We start from the raw sequence: 19,590 nt of genomic DNA, 5'->3' as shown, positions 1-19,590 counted from the left end.
TGGAAGCCCTTCCAAATGCCACTATCCTCACTTAGGATGGAATTTGTGTACCTCATCTGTAGGCATACAGAATAAATCACATGTTCAAGTATGAGAATATTTTCTAAATGTTTGGGTACCAGGTCTCTGAGTAGGAGCTGGGTACCAGCCTAGCATTTACCTAGATGGATGTGGGAAACTTCCTAAAAGTGACATCCACGCTAGCTGGCTCACCTACCGTTGTCATTAATTCATGAGGCAGATTGAATTTGGGGCAGGCTTGCCTCCTTGGATTCCAGAAGTAGCATGTTAACATGCTTGGCTATCCCGATGGGACAACACATAACAGTATTGTAAAGAATTTAAGTATATAGGACTCCACAGCCAATGTAAACTCAAATAAAATCCTTTTGAGTGATAAGCCACATCATTTTGTGATATTAAAAACAACTATAAAATAAAACTGATGTTTTGGCTATCTTTGCAGAGGTTTTCTAGTTTCTGATGATGGTCTTTCCTATAAACCATCCTATTTCAGCTGTCATGTAATGAACCAATGTCACAATTCTGATCATCATCAGACAGTCCAAAGTCAACACTCCAGCAGAAGGACAGCTGTATACGAAACTATCTACTCTAGTAGATGATGGGCAGGCAACAACAATTCAGTAGCTTGTACCTACACTTGCTCAAACTGAACTTTTGTTATTGCCTTGCATAGTAACTTATTTAAACTATACCTACAATGTGCAGGGAGACCACAAATTCCCGTTGCCCCTCTAATAACTAACATAAACCTGTGAACCTAAATAAATAACATGAGGTTAGAGTTTTATTACGATATGAAACATTATTTGTCCAAAGGATCAGTCTGTGCACTGTCATTCTCATGGCAAAGGATAATATGCTGCCAGGCTCTGTGCGTCATTTTTCAGAGCATTTCTGCTGTAACTTGCTCTTTTTGCCAATCCCACCATTTATAACGCTCCAAAATGCCATGATGAATCCCATCCCATATTACACCCATTCTTTCGAAAACATGATTTTTCACTATCAAAACTAAGGTCCCACATTCTGCTTCTTGAAACCTGCTTGTCCCTTGGAGTTACTCCCAAAGGCCTAACACTGAAAACCTATTTCTCTTTGTAAACCTATTCTACACCAGGCTCTTCTACAGTTCCAAGCACAGCAATCTCTTGCACTTACCTGTCTAATCTGTGACCTATATGCCTCATCTGTCAATTGTCTGCAGCTTGTGGTTTAGTGGCTAGCATTGCCGCCTCTGGATCATGGCATCCCAGGTTTGATTCTTTGTTGGGTTGGGGATTTTCTCTGCCTGGGAACTGGGTGTTTGTGTTTTCCTCATCATTCCACAATGTGGCGAGATTGGACTGTGTAAAGATTGGAACTTTGTACGGGCACTGATAACCGCGTCGTTGAGTGCCCCACAAACCACACATCATCATCATCTGTCAATTTCTACTCCACCAGACTTCTCTCCTCCTACAAAATCCTGCAGTTATTTACCCCTCATGTTTCCTCGGATGGTATCATCCACCAAGCCAACTTCAGACTGCAACATGTCAGACTTCACCTAGAAAAAGCTATCCCACCTTCTCCTAAACTACCTCAACAGTGGTGTTTCCCTTCCTGTCCCTCTGCATCTCCCCAGACAGCCACACCATCAACCACCACTCCTCTCCCACAAACCGAGCTTCGCCAATCTCAATATCTCACAGCTGTCACCATTGCCTCCAAGACCAATAACAACTCACAATGGTACAGTGTTCTCAATCTCTTGTCTAAGACACTCTCCCCTCATGAATTGTCTGTATTATCCAAGGGTCACACTTTCAGCTGTAAACCTGCATTTAATGATGCTGCTTTGATGAAGGATGTACTTTCCTTTACACGCTAATGTCAACTGGAAATATCATTTTGCAACCCAATTCCAAAACCTTTCCAACAGCAAATCTGACATTGAACCTTGCCTTGAACAGTTCCGACCACAATTCCAACTTGACCTGTCACCACTACTTCAAAGTCATTCCTTACAAGCGTTCCAAGAATTCCTGACACCCAGCATTGCTTCACAACCCTTTCTAACCTGTCCTCTGCAGAACTCTACATCCCCTAAAAGCTGATCCTCCCAGCAGACAAAGGATCTACCACTGTGGTACTTGGCTGACAGGAGTATGGTAGTAAGGCCCGTACAAGCTGTCTAACACCTTTACAAACAGCATCCGCCATCAAGGTCCCATCCCTCTGATTCAAACTGACCTGCAGTCCCTCCTAAAAACCTCACGCCCCTCACAAGGACATACTCCGTAGTCCATAGAACTTCTTACCCCATACAAACCATGCACTCCCAACTTGTACCTCCTTCCTAATATCCACAAACCCAATCATTCTGGACATCCTACAGTTGCTGGCTTGGAAGCACCCACCAAATGTTTATTTGCCCTAGTTGCTCAACACTAGCAACCTTTTGTACAAAGACTTCCGTCCTACGTTAAAATAGCAAACGTTTCATACATTGTGTCCATCCCATTCCCACCACACACCTTGCTTGTCACCATTGATGCCCTCTCCCTCTATATCGACATCTCCCACGTATATGGTCTGTCTGCTGCTGAACATTTCCTCAGTCAGCACCCATCTGATTCCAAACATATGACATCCTTCCTGCTTACATTAATCAATTTTATACTTACCAACAACACCTCCTCCACCTTTGAGGGGCAGACATACAATCAGATCCGAGGTATGGCTATGGCAACCAGGATGGCTCCTGCCTATGCCAACCTTTTCATGGGGCACTTGGAGGGGCTTTCCTGGGATCCAGAAAAGCCTTCAGCCCCTGGTCTTGTTCAGATACATTGACAGTATCTTTGCCATATGGACTCTTGGTCAGGTTGACCTGTTAAAATTCCTGGAATCTCTTAATACCTTCTCCCAAATAAATTTCATACTGAATCACATGCCACTTTTCTTGATGTTGATCTCATCCTCACCGAAAGCCAGCTACACATTTCTGTTTACATTAAATCTACTAACAACGAACAGTACTTACATTTGTACAGTTGCCATCCTTCCCATGTCAAACATTCCCTCCCATATAACCTTGGGATTCGAGGCAAATGTATTTCTTTAGATGTAGTCTTTACAGCAATACACCACCATTCTCACCTCAGCCTTCACTGGGCATAATTAACCCACCAGCCTTGTTCAAAACCAGATTTCTTAGCCAATCACATCCGGTCCTGGTACTGCTGATGCTGGTCCCTCCAAAAAACAACTTTAGAGCATATCACTTGTCAGTATTATCTTGGTCTTGAATGTATTAATCATACTTCGACAAGGCCATGACTTCCTAAAATTGTGTCCTGAAATGAGATCCATTCTGTCTGAGATTTTGCCCACCACAGCTACATTAGCTTTTTGTTGCCCTTCCAATCAATGCAATATCCTTGTCAGACCCTATGCACCTTCTGCAGCCATTTTTCTACTCTATGGCTCCTACCCCTGTAATCATCCCCACTGCAAGACTTGCCCTATACACCCTCCTACCACCACCTATACCAGCCCTGAAACAGCCAAAACATATACTATCAAAGGGAGATCCACCTATGAAACGACACGTCATACATCATCTGTTACGTAAACACTGTTCAGCGTTTTACATCAGCATGACTACCACCTAGTTATCAGTTAGGGTGAATGGGCATAGCCAGAGGGTGTATATCGGCAGCACACAATATCCTGTTGCAGACGATATTCTACAACATGACAGTCGTGACCTTCCTGTTTCACCACACGCACCATCAGAATTCTTCCCCGAGACACCAGTTTCTCAGAACTCTGCAGGTGGGAAATAGTGGTACAACATGTCCCTGGTTCTTGCCACCAACCTGGTCTTACTTTATGTTAATTCTTTCCATCTCGGCACTTCTTCACAGTAACTATTCCTTTCTTCACTTTATTTTAGTTTCTACATCTTTCATTTTCTGACCTGTCTATTTTTTGCCATCCCCCTTCCCACTTCTGTTACATACAATCCTCTTGGCTTTTCACTCTTATTAACCAGTGCATGATGTTTTAGCAGTAATTCTGTCATGCATATTACCCTGTCTTCCACCTTTATGCTCTTACATTTTCAAATCTCATCTGGTGCAGTCCCATCAATCAATCTTTCCTTCTCATCCGTCCGGTACGTCTCCCCTGACCTGCAGCTCTGGGTGACTTTTTTGAACTGTACCCCTTTTCCTAGACCTCTCCAGTCCTTTTCCTTGACCCCTCTTCCTTCCCCTTCTACTCTTCTGCCAGGAGGAGGAGCAACTGGCTCCAAAAGCTTGCATAAGTTAAACCTTTGTGTGTGTGTGTGTGTGTGCGCATTTTATTCTGCCGCCGCTTGGTGAGTGGATTTCTTTATCTCTCTAATTACACTATAGAACATGGACAATGTTTAACAAACAATGCACCAATCATGGCAGAAACATGGACTCTCTTCACAGATGGGGTAAGGCTCCATCTCCAAATTGTGAGCATGAAACAGCCTGGCAAACTGTTCGTCACAGTTACAGAATGTCTCAAAAGGGTCTGTTATGGTACTCTTGATAATTTCCTGATGGCAATAAACAACAAATTGATTATATTAAAAATTTAGATGGCTGTTTGTAAATTACATGTGTTATTGTTTGTCTTTAATACTGTGTTTAAAAAAAATCATGTGAGATATCATTAAATAAATAGTCCATGGATAGGTAAAAAAAATCTACTCACCAAGTGTGTCAGGGGACACACACACACGAAAGGATTTAACTGTAATAAGCTTTTCAGAGCCAGCTTTTCAAATCTTGTCTGGTGCTGTCCCCAACAATCAGTCTTTCCTTCTCATCCTGTCCAATAAGTCTCCCCTGACTCGGGGTTCTGAGTGACTTTCCTTCACCCCTCTTCCTTCCCCTTCAGCTCTTCTGCCAGAAGAAGAAGAAGCCACTGGCTCCGAAAGCTTGTAAAGGTTAAATCCTCTTGTTTATATGTTCCACTGCCACCGCTTGATGAGTAGATTTTTTTATCTATCCATTTACATTACAGCTATGATGTGACTTACCAAATGAAAGTGCTGGCAGGTCGACAGACACACAAACAAACACAAACATACACACAAAATTCAAGCTTTCGCAACAAACTGTTGCCTCATCAGGAAAGAGGGAAGGAGAGGGAAAGACGAAAGGATGTGGGTTTTAAGGGAGAGGGTAAGGAGTCATTCCAATCCCGGGAGCGGAAAGACTTACCTTAGGGGGAAAAAAGGACGGGTATACACTCGCGCACACACACACATATCCATCCACACATATACAGACACAAGCAGACATATTTTTCCTACGTGGAGTGTTTCCCTCTATTATAACCATTTACATTACAGCATCAATAATTGATTACTTATGTTGTTGTAAATAAACACTCATAAATCCTGAGTTATAGGCGTCTAATTAATACTGGGTTTTAAAAAATAGTATGAGATATAATCACATAAATAGTCATAAATTCTTTATTAACGGCATCTAATTCGATAACTGCTCTAAAATGCAATTTTTTTGTGTTATTTATGACAAAATTTCATCTGGTGGGGGCTGTACCACAGGCTAAGTTTAGTGGTCTGTGGATCCCAAATTAAGCCTGGTACCAAGAAGAGTTGGGATGAAATCAGAGCAGCTGATGACGACAACTACATAAGATGGCAAATAATACATAAAAAGGTCAGTTAGAAACACAAAGGCAGCTACATGGAATAATGTCTATGAAAAACTGGAAACAAGCGTGTACAAGAAACCTTTTTAGAGTAGCTAAGGCCACAGACAAAATGACTAAGGATTTCATACCCATTATACAAGAAAAGAATGAAGTTGGATTCATACTCAAACAAGAGAATAAGATTACGGTATGATGGAAAGGTTCTGAATGACAAGCCTCAGCATCTTCTCTTAAGAAAGGAAGAGAGAGCCCTGCCGGAACATGACATGAGATGTACGCCAGCAAAAAAGTGTTTACAACCCTGAAGAAAAACAGAAATGGAAAGACAACTAGACCAGTTGATGTCACTTTAGGAACTTGGAAGGGTTTTTGGTGTATGTTAGTGTCAACTTCCATGGATCATTTGCATGATAAATCTTAATTATGTGGAATGAGTCATTAACTGTATATTTCCTATGTACAATCTAGATTTTGGCTTTCACGCTATTAGATTAGTCAATTCAGTTTCCATTCCATAGACCCAAAAATGAGATGATTTTGTGGGTATGGAACAAGTCAGAAAGTATAACATAAAAAAAACATAAAACATTTCAATGTAATACTCACTTACCTGATCATTTGTTAGGAGATTGTCAAAATATGTGAACACATTACAGTACTGCTAGTTATGTACTTTAAATAAATTTATCAAACACAAAATATCTAATCTTGACTGTTGAGTCCAAGAGCTGTCAAAACTGAAATCTAACAGACATTTTTACTGAAACTGGTCTAACACTTCTTGTTAAGATATTCATCTATAGAGCAGAATGAGTTGCCTATTAAAAAATCTTTCAAGCTCTATTTAAACTGTGCATTATCTGAAACCAAGTTTTTAATGGTTGCTGGTAATTTATTGAAAATGTGTGTTCCTAAATATTGGACCCCTTTTTACCAAGGTAAGTGATATTAGGTCTTTATGTAGAATGTTCTTATTCCTAGAATTGATACTGTATATTGAGCTATTGGTTGGAAATACACACACATTAACTACAATAAATTTTATTAAGACATAAATATACTGAGAAGCAGTAGTTCGAATACTAAGTTCCTTGAACATGATGTTCTTGAATTTACGCCACAAATGAGGCATATTGTACACTTTTGCACTCTTAAAAACTTTTGCTTGGCTTGACGAGTTACCCCAGAATATGATCCCTTATGACATAACAGAATGTAAGTATGCATGTGTTTTTATATTTTTTTGTCTCCTTCATCTAACATCATTTTCACTGCAAATACAGACTTGTTTAGGTGCTCCATCAGTTCTGTAATATGGCCTGCCCAACTGAATTTATTATTGTGTTGTAATCCCAGAAATTTAACACTGTCAGCCTCTTCAATCTGCATGTCTTCATAAGTTATACACATTCTGGAAGGAAATCTTACAGGTTCTGAACTGCACATAGTTGGTCTTTTCAATGTTTAATGGCAGTGAATTAGTCAGTGAAAATTCGATTAGTAGCTATTTCTAAATCTGTACTTGACTTGCTGTTTATTGCAATGTTTGTATCATCTGCAAATGAAACAAACTTAGCAGCTGCCAATGTAACACACAAGAGATCATTAATGTACATTAGAAAAAGCAACAGACCAAATATGGAACTTTGAGCACCATCACACATAATTAATTCTCCCCAGATGAAGACTCATTGCCTACTACACAGGCATTCATGACATTCTCGCCATAGTGTTCTAATTTACTTAAGATAATTCTGTGATTCAGACAGTCAAAGGCTTTTGACAGCTCACAAAAAACACCAGTAGCCTCTAATTTGTTATTAAATCAAATAAGTACATTCTCAGTGTATGCATAAATAGTCCTCTCTCCATCAGGACCCTTAAGGACACCAAACTGTGATTATTTGCAGTCAGATGCTGAAGAAGACAGCTGAACACAACCTTCCCAAATTTTTGAAAAAGCTGGCAAAAGTGAAACTGGTCGATTGTTTGACAGTATATCTTTATCACTCTTCTGGTAAAGAGGCTTAACTCAATGTGCTTTAGCCAGTCTGGATTACTGAGTACAATGGTCTCAGATCATTTAGGCCTAACATATTTTGCTGTGTTCTGTACAGGATGACATTATTTCACGCCATTATCGAGTTTCACAATATTGTCACATTCCATCCTGGACTTTCCATTATTGACTATAGTGTTCTTAGACCAGTAATGTCATTTTGCTATTTACTGTGCTCTGTGACATACACACAGTTCAACAGCTCATCCTGGACATTACACAGCAAAATGATGTAAATTGTCTAAAACACTGTACTCGATAATGACATGAAATAATATGTCATCCTGCACAGTAGACAGCAAAATATATTAACTGTCTAAGATCATTGTATTTGATAATGGCATGAAAGCCAAAATCTAGACTGTACACAGGAAATATATGATCAAATGGTGATGTGTTCCTTCAAAAAATACTCTATGACTGGCTCAGCACCACTGAAAATTTATAAGGGTGTTACAAATTCCTATGCACCACCTGTTATATATTACAATAATAGAAATTCTTCTAGAGAATAGGAGTTGCCACGGAGAAACTTTTTTAATTAGTTTTCAAATTTTACTTTGCTTTCTGTCAGACATTTTATATCACTGGATAAGTTCTCAGAAATTTTAGTTGCAGCGTTGTGCACACCTTTTTGTGCTCAAGACAACCTTCATGTGGAGTAACAAGAGTCATATTTCCTTTTGGTATTGTAATTATGTACATCATTGTTCCTTCTGAACTGCAGTGGATTATTTAGAAAAAATTTCACAAAGGAATAAGTATACTGTGAAGCAGTAATCAGAGTGCCCAACTCATTAAACAGATCTCTACAAGATGATCATGGGTGAGGAACACACATTACTCTTACGGTACATTTTTGAGCAATGAAGACTTTCTTTCTTAAAGAAGTGACAGGAACAGATTTATCATGCTACTCAATAAAATAGATGAGTTCATATGAATGGAGAAACAATACACTTGTGCTCATTTGAAAGTAACATATGTGATTCTGCTAACCAGAGAGAAATTAAACTTCTGTCACATGCCATAAAAGCTTTGGACAAGCTCTTGGCAAATGGCTCAGAGACAAAACATCAATAGCAGAGCAACAGACTGGCTTTACACCAGGTAAAGTAACAACAGATCTGGTATATGACTCAACAAACCACACAGTAATCAAAGAATTAGGGGGAAAAAAATGACAGTGTGCCACGATAGGAAAGGTGCACTGTATGAGAAATAAACTAGTGCCACACATATGCAAATGCAAGAACGTGAGTAAGAAGCTTTGTAAGTTTGACAGAACAAATACCAGTTCAAATTGACTTGCATCAGGAGTCTTCATGCAGGCCATTCAATGTGGACATCGTGTCGTAGGGAATAAAGAGACCAAATCTCATTGTGCACACTGTTTGCACACAATATTGTTTTGTGCGGCACCAGTAAGGATAGCAGAGTTGGAAGTGAGCACTGAAGGAATTCACACTTAAAACAGTCAAAATGGGAACAGAATATTTATGTCTGCGTAGGGAGGAAAGTGAAACAGTTCTACTGAATTGCAAGAGCTTAAAGAGTTCTTTATATAGCTCAGACTAATAGTGACAAGTAAAGGAAATCTGAATCATGAAATTACTTAGAGAGCAGCCTTACAAACTGAATGGAGAAATTCTCTGTGATAGATACATAAATGACAAATGGAGCTTGCATAAAACAGCATACCCGCAACCGTACCCAAGGCATGCCCGTGTGACAGTGTTCAACTCTGAGATAAGCTGGCTCAAATCCTGCTGCTGAATGAAATTTTCACTGCCAATGTTTGGCCAGCAAGGAGAGGAGCTGTGGTGGCATAAAGTTCCTGATAATCGGACTTTGCATCGATGTCATGCATTAAATTCCAAACTTCTCTGCATTGTCTCAAGAAGCCAAGGTACAAGTCACTGTTGACGAGAAGTTTGTTATATGCTGGCACCAGGATTCATCTTGTCCCTTCTCTTATCATCATACACCACCACAGTAAGCATCAGAACACTGCCTCCTCTGATACATAAGCAACTTAGAAAAAAAAATTATTAAATACCATTCACAGACAAGGCCTTGTGTCTGTTCCAGCTAGTGACTGCAGCCTACAAAGCAGTACCACAGAGATGTATGATCAACATGTCAGTAATCCTTCCAGTAGATGAATCTTGATGGTGCCACTGCTGCTCATTTGGCCTCACGCGGATGAGTGCATCCTATTACAGACCATATTAACTTAGAAAAATCTGAGAAGATACCAGAAATCAAACTTGGATCCTTCCACACCAAAGGCTGTGATGCTAACAATTCAACTATGGAGACATCAAATCAAGGGCTTTTTGGCTTCAAGTGCATTCTTGCTAGTTTGAGGCAGGATGGAAGTTTTAGTATTATCATGGCAGCAAATCATTCTCTGATTACTGGCATTGTTGACTGGAATGAGTCATTATTGAGGAAGCAGCAAATGGTTGTTGCTTAAGAGTAATGTTAATAGATTATGCTGGTGAGGAGGAAAACAACATAAAAAGAATGAAAGCTCAATTTGCTGAAATTTACTGTGTTTCTGCCCAAATTTTGGCACTCCTTGAACTTTGAACCCCCCCCCCCCCCTCGGGCTGTAAACTTCACCAACAAGATACAGCCAGACCTGATGACATCATAGTTTTTACTGTTATATATTACAAACTACATCATACACCCATTAAACAACCCACAGTCCCCAAGCAGTAACAAAATATCAAATGCATATCCAGTATTGATGCATTCTGGCAATGGTGGTAAAATCCAAGCACTGTTATTTTATCCATTTTGCCCATGATTCTTTTCACAATATCCGTCCATTTAAGATGCCTTCTCTTTCTGCTACAGTCTCTCTTATTCTGTTATGCCCTACAAGTAACTGTTTGTAATTCAAAGATGACACACAAGTTTACAATTATGGATTGATGTATTCCATTACAGTGATGTGCATGCTATTTCATTCACAGATGACTAATATAGCTAATTTTACTGCATTTTTAATACTATGTATGATACACTGTTACTTTCAGGCTAAAGACCATCATAAATGTAAAACAAGGAAGCTATCAATATGTTAAAGGGTACTTCCAGGTTGCTGAAACTGGTGTCTATGTTCCTTTCCTTGACAATTTTTTGTCACTTTAATGTAATGTGCGTGTCTACCTTATCCACATTAACTTACTTATAAATATAGATATAATAAATCCTAAATTTATTCACAAAGGATCAATTATCTAGGTCTAATGGCTTTTTAATATCTTTTTCGTTTACATATTCTCCAATATTTCAACCATGTATTTTGTACAGAATGTGAAGACTGGGAAATAAATCACAAAACCCTATTTCATTCTCAGTCCAATTAATATACAATAGAACATTGATATAACATGATTATTAAAAATATTTTCAATAAATGTGTCTCCATATTCTGGATTGTCTTATGTTACAATCAATAATCAGGCAAAATAATTTAGAAAGCAACGTAAAAAGAATTTGACATCTAGTGCTTACAACAAAGAACTGTAATTCATTTATCTTTCAAAAAATCCAAAATCATTTTTTGTTTCTCACCAGTTTACAACTTCCTTGTTATTTCATACGTCAACATACAACATACACAAATAATAATGTTCATGCAAAAACACTATACTTCAAATTGTCTGAAAGATTCTTGGTAAACCATTAATATTATTTCAACATATGATTAAACAGCCAACCAATTGCACATAAATGATAACTACATTGGCCTAGGTTTCAGCACCTACAAGGATTGTCTTCATTAGAATGAAATATTGCTAAATCATAAAATTACATTACCAAAACGCAATAGTCAGAATCTGCAACAGCTATTCTCAAGTCAAAAGTAAAATAGAACATTCTCGCCTTTGCCACATGTGCACAGCTGGGAACATCAGACTCAATGTTGATGTTGCTCCCAGCTGGGCACATGTGACAAAGGCTAGAACGTTTTATTTTACTTTTGACTTGAGAATAGCTGTTCCAGATTCTGACTACTGCTTTTTAGCAATGTAATTTAACAATTTAAAAACATCTCAATCTGATGAAGACATCCCTAGTAGGTGTCGAAACCTAGATCAAGGTACCATTTATGTTCAATAGGTTGGCTGTTTAATAATTTGTAGCATGTGGTCACTAAGTAACAGCCACATTCAAAAATGCATTAATATTATCTTAAAATACACATTACACATGAAAACCAATGAACAATTACATATGAATTACACATACATGCTGTGAAGCTACATGTCATCAGTTGTTTGTAAAATGGAATGTTCAAGGAGTTGAAAATTAGCAAGTGAATGTAACTCATTAAACACAATACAGCCAGTTGTACATTCTGTCTCCTCACATTCTTAAGCTTGAGTGATACAAGATGTAATACTGGTGGTACATGGCCACAACTGAATCACTAATAGTACAAGTAATAATCTTATTTCAGCACACAATATTCACAAAAATGACAGTTTTTACTCCTAATACTGTATACCATAATATACCTTGCCAAATGTGACATCTGGTTCAAAAATACAGTATCAAATAAAGTACACCATAAAAGTATAGTCACAATCTTAAAATCAACTCCATTTTCCTATTTGGAATCAAAAAGTCAGCTATATTTGGTCACAGAAGGACCTTCGCTCACATTAGTATTCAGCAATGAATTGTAGTAAACCTACCCCAGATCTGCAAATCATGATGAAACTGTTAGTTCACAAACTGATAAAGGTATGTCTGGTTGCTAGCACAATCTTCTGAAAAGAGTAAAGTGACATACTTCTTGCTCTTCCACATAACTCATAAAACAAGCATGACTGCAGAATCCAATATGGATATCTATCAAAGATCTGTCTTCTCTCACATCATTCACAGAAGGCAAGGAAGAGGACAAAATTATAATGGCAAACAAAGTACCTTGTGTCACACACTGCAGTGACTTGCAGAGTATAGATGTAGATTTCTATATTCAAAAAGCAAAACTTGGCAGAGGTAAAATGACGAAGACATTACATTAGTGGCATTCACAGTGACAAATTTCTTTGTGCTAATAGATATGTTCAGACTGGAAACACTTACTGTAGCACACCACGTAAGACAGAGCCATGAACTGCACATAATTTGTGATCAGTAGTCTACCTTCCTATTTGGTACTATTGTATGTGCGAAAAGTTATTCATCAAATCTGAATAAACACTGCAGTCACATCACCAAATACAAAATGAGAGAGCCTTAAAGTCTAATGAGCAAAGGAAAGCTTTTTTTTCCACCAACTGACAGTCAGTAGATTAAAAATAAAGAGCAATCATTATACGAAATAAGATTTAAGAGCAACATTCAATATTTAAAATGTATATAAAACATGTCTTCCAATAATCGATGCCAATCTCAGAATGCAGATTTGACACAGAAGCTTAAAAATGCACCACTTTATAACTTAGAGATACAATTTAACATTACATTTGAACCTTTTTATAAAATGTACATACACTTCACAGTATTCAACAATTTTAATATTAATCTGCTTTAACGTTTCTTTTTCTTCATTAAATGTTTCAGTTTGTTCAGAGCAGATACAACTAAAACACGTGATTCATATGCCCAAACTGAAAGTATAAACAGAAAGCTAATAACACCAATCATAAAATGTATAAATTTAGAAGAGTCAAACAGGTAAACCTCTGAGAATTTTACCAACATACCTGCAGCCACCAAGGCTGCAGAAAAATGAAGACCAGGCATTAGGCCTTTCAGTGGACTGTATGAGGTTCCACTGAAACGTCTACGGATGAATGTACTATTATGCACAATTCGTGCTGTCATGTTACAGCAATTGGCAAGAACGAAACCAACTCCACCCAGCAACTTAGTTAAGCCCCACGAAATGAGTAGAAATGCAAATGACAAAAGAATCATAAAATAATTGTATCGGTCAATCTGTATTGCTGTCATTGTTGCCATTGCGTAACATTCTGTAATACCATTAATGGCAAGCAACAGTATTGATACACAATGTGTTTGCATTAATAACGGACCTGGGTACATTGTAAGTTTCTCACCTCCATACAGCAGCAGAAGCAACTTTGAATATGATTGGCCAAATATTACAACAACAAGTCCTAATGACATTAAACCACTCAATAACTGTTTCAGAACCATTGCAGATTCATCTACATCTTCTTTCTTTTGGTCTTTCATAGGCACTTCTCTTTCTACAGTTTGTGAGAAATAAAAATATGCTGCTTCTTCAATTGGGCGAAAAATAAAACGAGCTGCCAGAGAACCCAGATTGTTGACTATATCATAAACACCTTGCTCATAAAATGACAAAACTGAGAAAAGTGTCATGATATATCTCTCACCCTCTGTTAAAATCTGCTTCATTATTCCTTGTTTAAAAAAACTCCACGTCAAAACAGTCATCTGGTAACTGATGAATGCATTATTCTCACATTTCCTGGGAAAGAAGTCAGCCATGGACCGGATAGGAAAACTTTCTTTTTCCTTTCCACCTTCTTCAGTCTTTTCACGGGTAGAATCTCCATGGCGACCATGGCCTTTCTTTCTAACAGTAGCATGCCTCTTCAAGTAACGCCAAAAATATACATAATAACCAGTAGTATACACAAGCACAGACAAAACCTGTGCAACAGAGAAAGCAATTACAGCTCCATTGTGTATATAAATCACAAGTAAAGTAAATGTAACTGTCCTTACTACAACATGTATTGTGTCCAAAATTATTTTAAGCCTCAAAAATAAGAAAACCTGGGCCGTGAGGTACAGTGGTTCACAGAACATTTCAATAACGCAACTTGCGCAGATGGCGTACACTCCAACTGAATAATGCTGTGTGATTTCATGACTAGGTTGTTTAAGTACGTAAAGCCACAAGTACCCAAGCACTATACTCAGAAAAATGCTTAGTGGCACAGTAATCCATATGAGATTGGTGACTTGTTGCCAATTATGCTGTAGTGATTTACTTAGGCAGGCTCTGCGAAATGCTTCTCTACTTATAAAAAGAATTGTGGACTCAAGTAATAACAAACGCACGTTAGTAACACCGATTACATCTTGATTTATGTACCGTATCACAAATGCGTTCATTAAAAACGTAATGCAACGAAAAAAAATTTGAAACACTATATTAAATGAGGCATGCTTGATACTATTACTCAAAATATCCCTCTTCATTGCTTACGTATACGAACACGTTTATGTTCTTGACAACACACGAACCGGATCAAAGTTTACATTTCACAACCACAAAATAATCTTTAATTATTGATTCATAAACACCAGTGACACGAAACGTCAAAAGGTACACATGATGTAAAACACTACATTTAGCCATGGAGAAAAAATACTATGAAACATGGACTTAATAATAACAAAAATTACATCATAAACAACCATTAAAAATTTCCAGCAGCCGAAAACAAAACACTAGCAGAATAGCTGTCTGCTAGTTCCAAGGATCATAAACTAAAGATAAAACGTAATGAAAATTCTTAATGCCCAATCATAGCTCAAAAATTGTTTCAACAGACAATGAGAATGTGCACATGTAAGTCCCCAAAACTTCCTTCAGAAACCTGAGAACAGAATTTTCTGTACACAGTTGAAGAAACGATCAATTTGAAGTAGTTTGTAAGGATACTGTCGACGTTCCACAGATTTTTTTTCAGAAGGTTAGTTAGTCAGGTACCCTGGATAATTTTGCACGCTATATCGTATTGATGTGGAACGACTTATTTTACGTTCACGTCGTAATTTAATTTTTAATTATGGCTACATGCTAAACATTTACAATGCTTTTTTAGTATACAGATGTGAGTTATTAACTCCTATCCACCACTTTTTATACATTACAATAGCAGAAACTCTTCTAATGAATGGAAGGAGCTATCAAGGTTATACTTATTCAGGTAGTTTTCAAATTTTATTTTACTGTCTGTCAGACATTTAATATCACTGGGTAATGTTGGTTATTCTTCCTTCTGGTATTGTAACTATGTTCATCATTGTTCCTTTTAAACTGCAGTGGACTATTTACAACAAATTTCATGAGAGAACACAGTCTATGATCCAGTAGCCAGAAGCGCACCTCCTTAAACAGATATATACAAGATGAACGTGCGCGTACACCATATATAGCTCGTTTTTGAGTAACAAAGACTATGATTCACAAAGATCAATTATCTCAGAACATTATTTTATATAACATTAATGATGAAAATGTGGTGTCACCGCCAGACACCACACTTGCTAGGTGGTAGCCTTTAAATCGGCTGCGGTCCGTTAGTATACGTCGGACCCGCGTGTCGCCACTGTCAGTGATTGCAGACCGAGTGCCACCACACGGCAGGTCTAGAGAGACTTCCTAGCATTCGCCCCAGTTGTACAGCAGACTTTGCTAGCGATGATATACTGACAAACTACGCTCTCATTTGCCGCAGCGATAGTTAGCATAGCCTTCAGCTACGTCATTTGCTACGACCTAGCAAGGCGCCATTACCAGTTTATATTGAGATTATAATTCATGTATCAACAAGAGCGATGTTCTCCAATTATGGATTAAAGTTAAGTATTCAAGCAACTACGTTCTTTTCTTATTAGACTCAACTCCTTTAATTGTTCCAGACCTCACGCCAGTCTGCGTGAGCTTAAACGCGTGCATTTCGGCCTCCTCTAGCAACACGGTGTTGGCTCTTCTGCCAACATATGGCGACGAGTGTAAAAACGGTCTTCTTCTTTACACTTGCTTAAATTACTTGTGTCATGGCTTCGCCACAATCTCCAGATGTACTGTCCGAATTTTATCGCTTGCAGAATCAGCAGACGCAGGCCTTATTGGATGCACTTGGACAGCTCGTCCAGGGTCAACGTGTGATGCAAAACGATGCGGCGGCCGCCGCTCCACCGCTACCACAGCCACAACACGCAGTTGCACCACCTTTTCGTCCTTTTGATGCGGCACTGGAAAGCTGGACGGAGTGGTCACGCCAATTTGGATTCCATCTCGCCGCCTACAGAATTCAAGGTATTGAGCGGCAGCCTTTTTTGCTTTCTTGCGTCGGAGTAGCCACGTACCGTGTGATAGTGAAATTGTTTCCCCGACGCGACGTAGCAACTCTGTCCTACGACGAAATTTTGTCGGCATTAGATGCATATTTCAAAGAATCAGTCAATGTAGTTGCAAAAAGGTATACTTTCTTTCGTACAAAACGTACGGCAGGTCTGACTAATAGGGAGTGGGTTGCAACTTTGCAAGGCCTTACTAGGGATTGTGCTTTTGAATGTGAATGTGGACTCCCTTATTCAGATACTATGGTGCGTGATGCAATTGCACAGAACGTTTCTGATGTTCGTATACGGGAACAACAAGTGATGGACATATTGGATCGGCAGGACACACTTGACTTTGCTCAGGAATCATTTGAAACTTTACCAGCTGTGTGTCACGTTAACTGGCCCGCCGGGCGCGCTGCACGGAACAGTAAACAGCCCGTCCATGCAGCTGCCGCCAAGCTCTCCGCTACGTGTGCCGCACCAGCAAGCAAATGCAGTGCTAAAGTCATGCCCGCGGTGTGCTACTAGACATTCGTGTGAGAATTGCCCGTCACGCCAAGCTATTTGCTTTTTCTGTAATAAAAAAGGACATGTTCAGAGTGTTTGCCAGAAAAAGCTCAGATCAGACACTCACAACCATTCCAGGTCCTTTGATTCGCGCCGGAATCGGAATCGAACCAAGAATACTCAGGCTGGTGAACCTTCACCCGTGGAAATTTATGTAGTTAATTCCACTCCACCCAGTGCCACTCTCTCTAACAGTGACTGTGTTTGTCCCACAACTAGTGTGCGTCGCCATCGACGGAAATCACGCCAAGTCGCAAGTGATTCTGTACCAGTGTCAGTTCACGTTGCACAAGACAGTCGCTCTTGTCGTCAGCAGGACAATAAACTTTTTGTAGACTTGGACATTCATGGCCACGTGATACCATTCCAGCTCGATACCGGAGCTGCAGTTTCATTGATCAATAAAGACGCGTACAAACAACTGGGCACACCTCCCTTGCGAGCCGCAAATGTTAAGTTAAATAGTTATTCAGGACAAGCTATCCCTGTGTTAGGACAGTGCAGCCTTCTTGCAACATACAAGGGACAAACAAAACTTGTGTCATTGTACGTCCTCCGTTCTTCTTCTGCTGTGAACTTGTTTGGTTTAGATTTATTTCAGTTGTTTAACTTGTCTATAGTCAATCAGGTCCTATCAGTGAACCAGACTGTGCCTTCAGACAGTGTTTCTCGTCTATGTGAAGAATTTGCAGACATTTTTGCACCGGGCCTAGGTTGCGCTAAGAACTATAAAGCACATTTGGAACTGAAAGTCAACGCGCAACCGAAATTTCTCAGAGCGCACAATGTTCCCCACGCATTGCATGATGAGGTCACAAGAACATTACAAGATTTGGAATCACAAGGTGTGATTTAACGTATGCAGGCTTCGCTCTGGGCATCACCCTTAGTAATTTTGCCAAAACCTTCCGGAAAATTGAGACTTTGTGTGGACTTCAAGGCAACGGTGAATCCACAACTAGTGATTGCAACTTTTCCTTTACCCCGCCCGGAGGATCTTTTTGACAAACTGTGCCCGGGTAAATATTTTTCGAAGTTGGACCTAGCAGATGCGTACTTGCAAATACCGAAGGACGAAGAATCTCAGCGCGTTTTGGTGGTTAACACGCATCTTGGTTTGTACCGATTCAAACGACTGCCATTCGGGTGTGCATCCGCCCCTGCATTGTTTCAGCAATATCTGCAAACTGTTTGTGCGTCGGTCCCTACTGCAGCAAACTATCTGGACGATATTGTGATCTCCGGAAAGACGGAAGAAGAACATTTAGCCCATCTCAAAACATTATTTCAGATCTTCCGACAAAATGGTCTTCGCTTATGGAAGGACAAATTTGTGTTTTTTGCTTGTGACTTACCCTATCTGGGACATGTAATCAATGCCCAAGGCATACATCCCAGTCCCGCGCACCTCCGTGCCATACAAGACTTGCCTTCGCCGCAGAATTTGAAGCAGCTACAGACTGTGCTGGGAAAAATCAATTACTACAGCAGATATGTGCGCCACGCCTCTTCCATTTCAGTTCCGCTTCATCGCTTACGCCGTAAAGGTGTTCCGTTCGTCTGGACGACGGAATGCGAACGCGCCTTTCGCCAGTTGAAATCGGCGTTGCTTTCTAATACTTGTCTTACGCCATTCGATCCCCAGAAACCCCTTTTGTTGATGGTAAATGCATCGGATTTCGGGATCTGTGCTGTGCTTGCGCACAAAGATGGATCGCATGATCGCCCTATTGGCTTTGCGTCAAAATTGCTTTCGTCTGCGCAACGACATTATTCACAGATTGAGAAGAAGCTTTGGCTCTCGTATTTGGTGTTACAAAGTTTCATGATTTCTTGTATGGTCGTCACTTTACCATCATCACAGACCACAAACCTTTGACATCGCTTTTTCATCCGAACAAGCCTATACCTCCACGTACAGTGCAGAAATTTATTCGCTGGTCAATTTTCCTCTCGCAGTACTGCTACGATATCTTGTATCGGTCCACTGCTAAGCACGGAAACGCTGATGCGTTGTCCCATTTGCCTGTGGCTGAGGATAGAGCATTCGATTCCTCCGAACTTGCTTGCCTGTTCATTGATTCGGAAACCGATGACGTGGTCGAATCGTTTCCGATTGA

At 39.4% G+C, this 19,590-nt stretch overlaps 1 protein-coding gene across 1 annotated transcript; it reads right to left on the bottom strand.

The window, feature by feature from the left end:
* Positions 1–11,316: 11,316 nt before the first annotated feature.
* Positions 11,317–15,240, bottom strand: LOC126199391 (protein RFT1 homolog). The gene has a single exon (XM_049936313.1). It carries the CDS (start codon positions 15,023–15,025, stop codon positions 13,355–13,357), a length of 1,671 nt encoding a protein of 556 aa, XP_049792270.1. The 5' UTR covers positions 15,026–15,240; the 3' UTR covers positions 11,317–13,354.
* Positions 15,241–19,590: the final 4,350 nt, after the last annotated feature.

Source organism: Schistocerca nitens, chromosome 1 (assembly GCF_023898315.1).
Source record: "Schistocerca nitens isolate TAMUIC-IGC-003100 chromosome 1, iqSchNite1.1, whole genome shotgun sequence".
Lineage (NCBI taxonomy): Eukaryota > Metazoa > Arthropoda > Insecta > Orthoptera > Acrididae > Schistocerca > Schistocerca nitens.
Note: the sequence above shows the minus strand (reverse complement) of the source record. Positions and strands in the feature narration are given on the sequence as shown.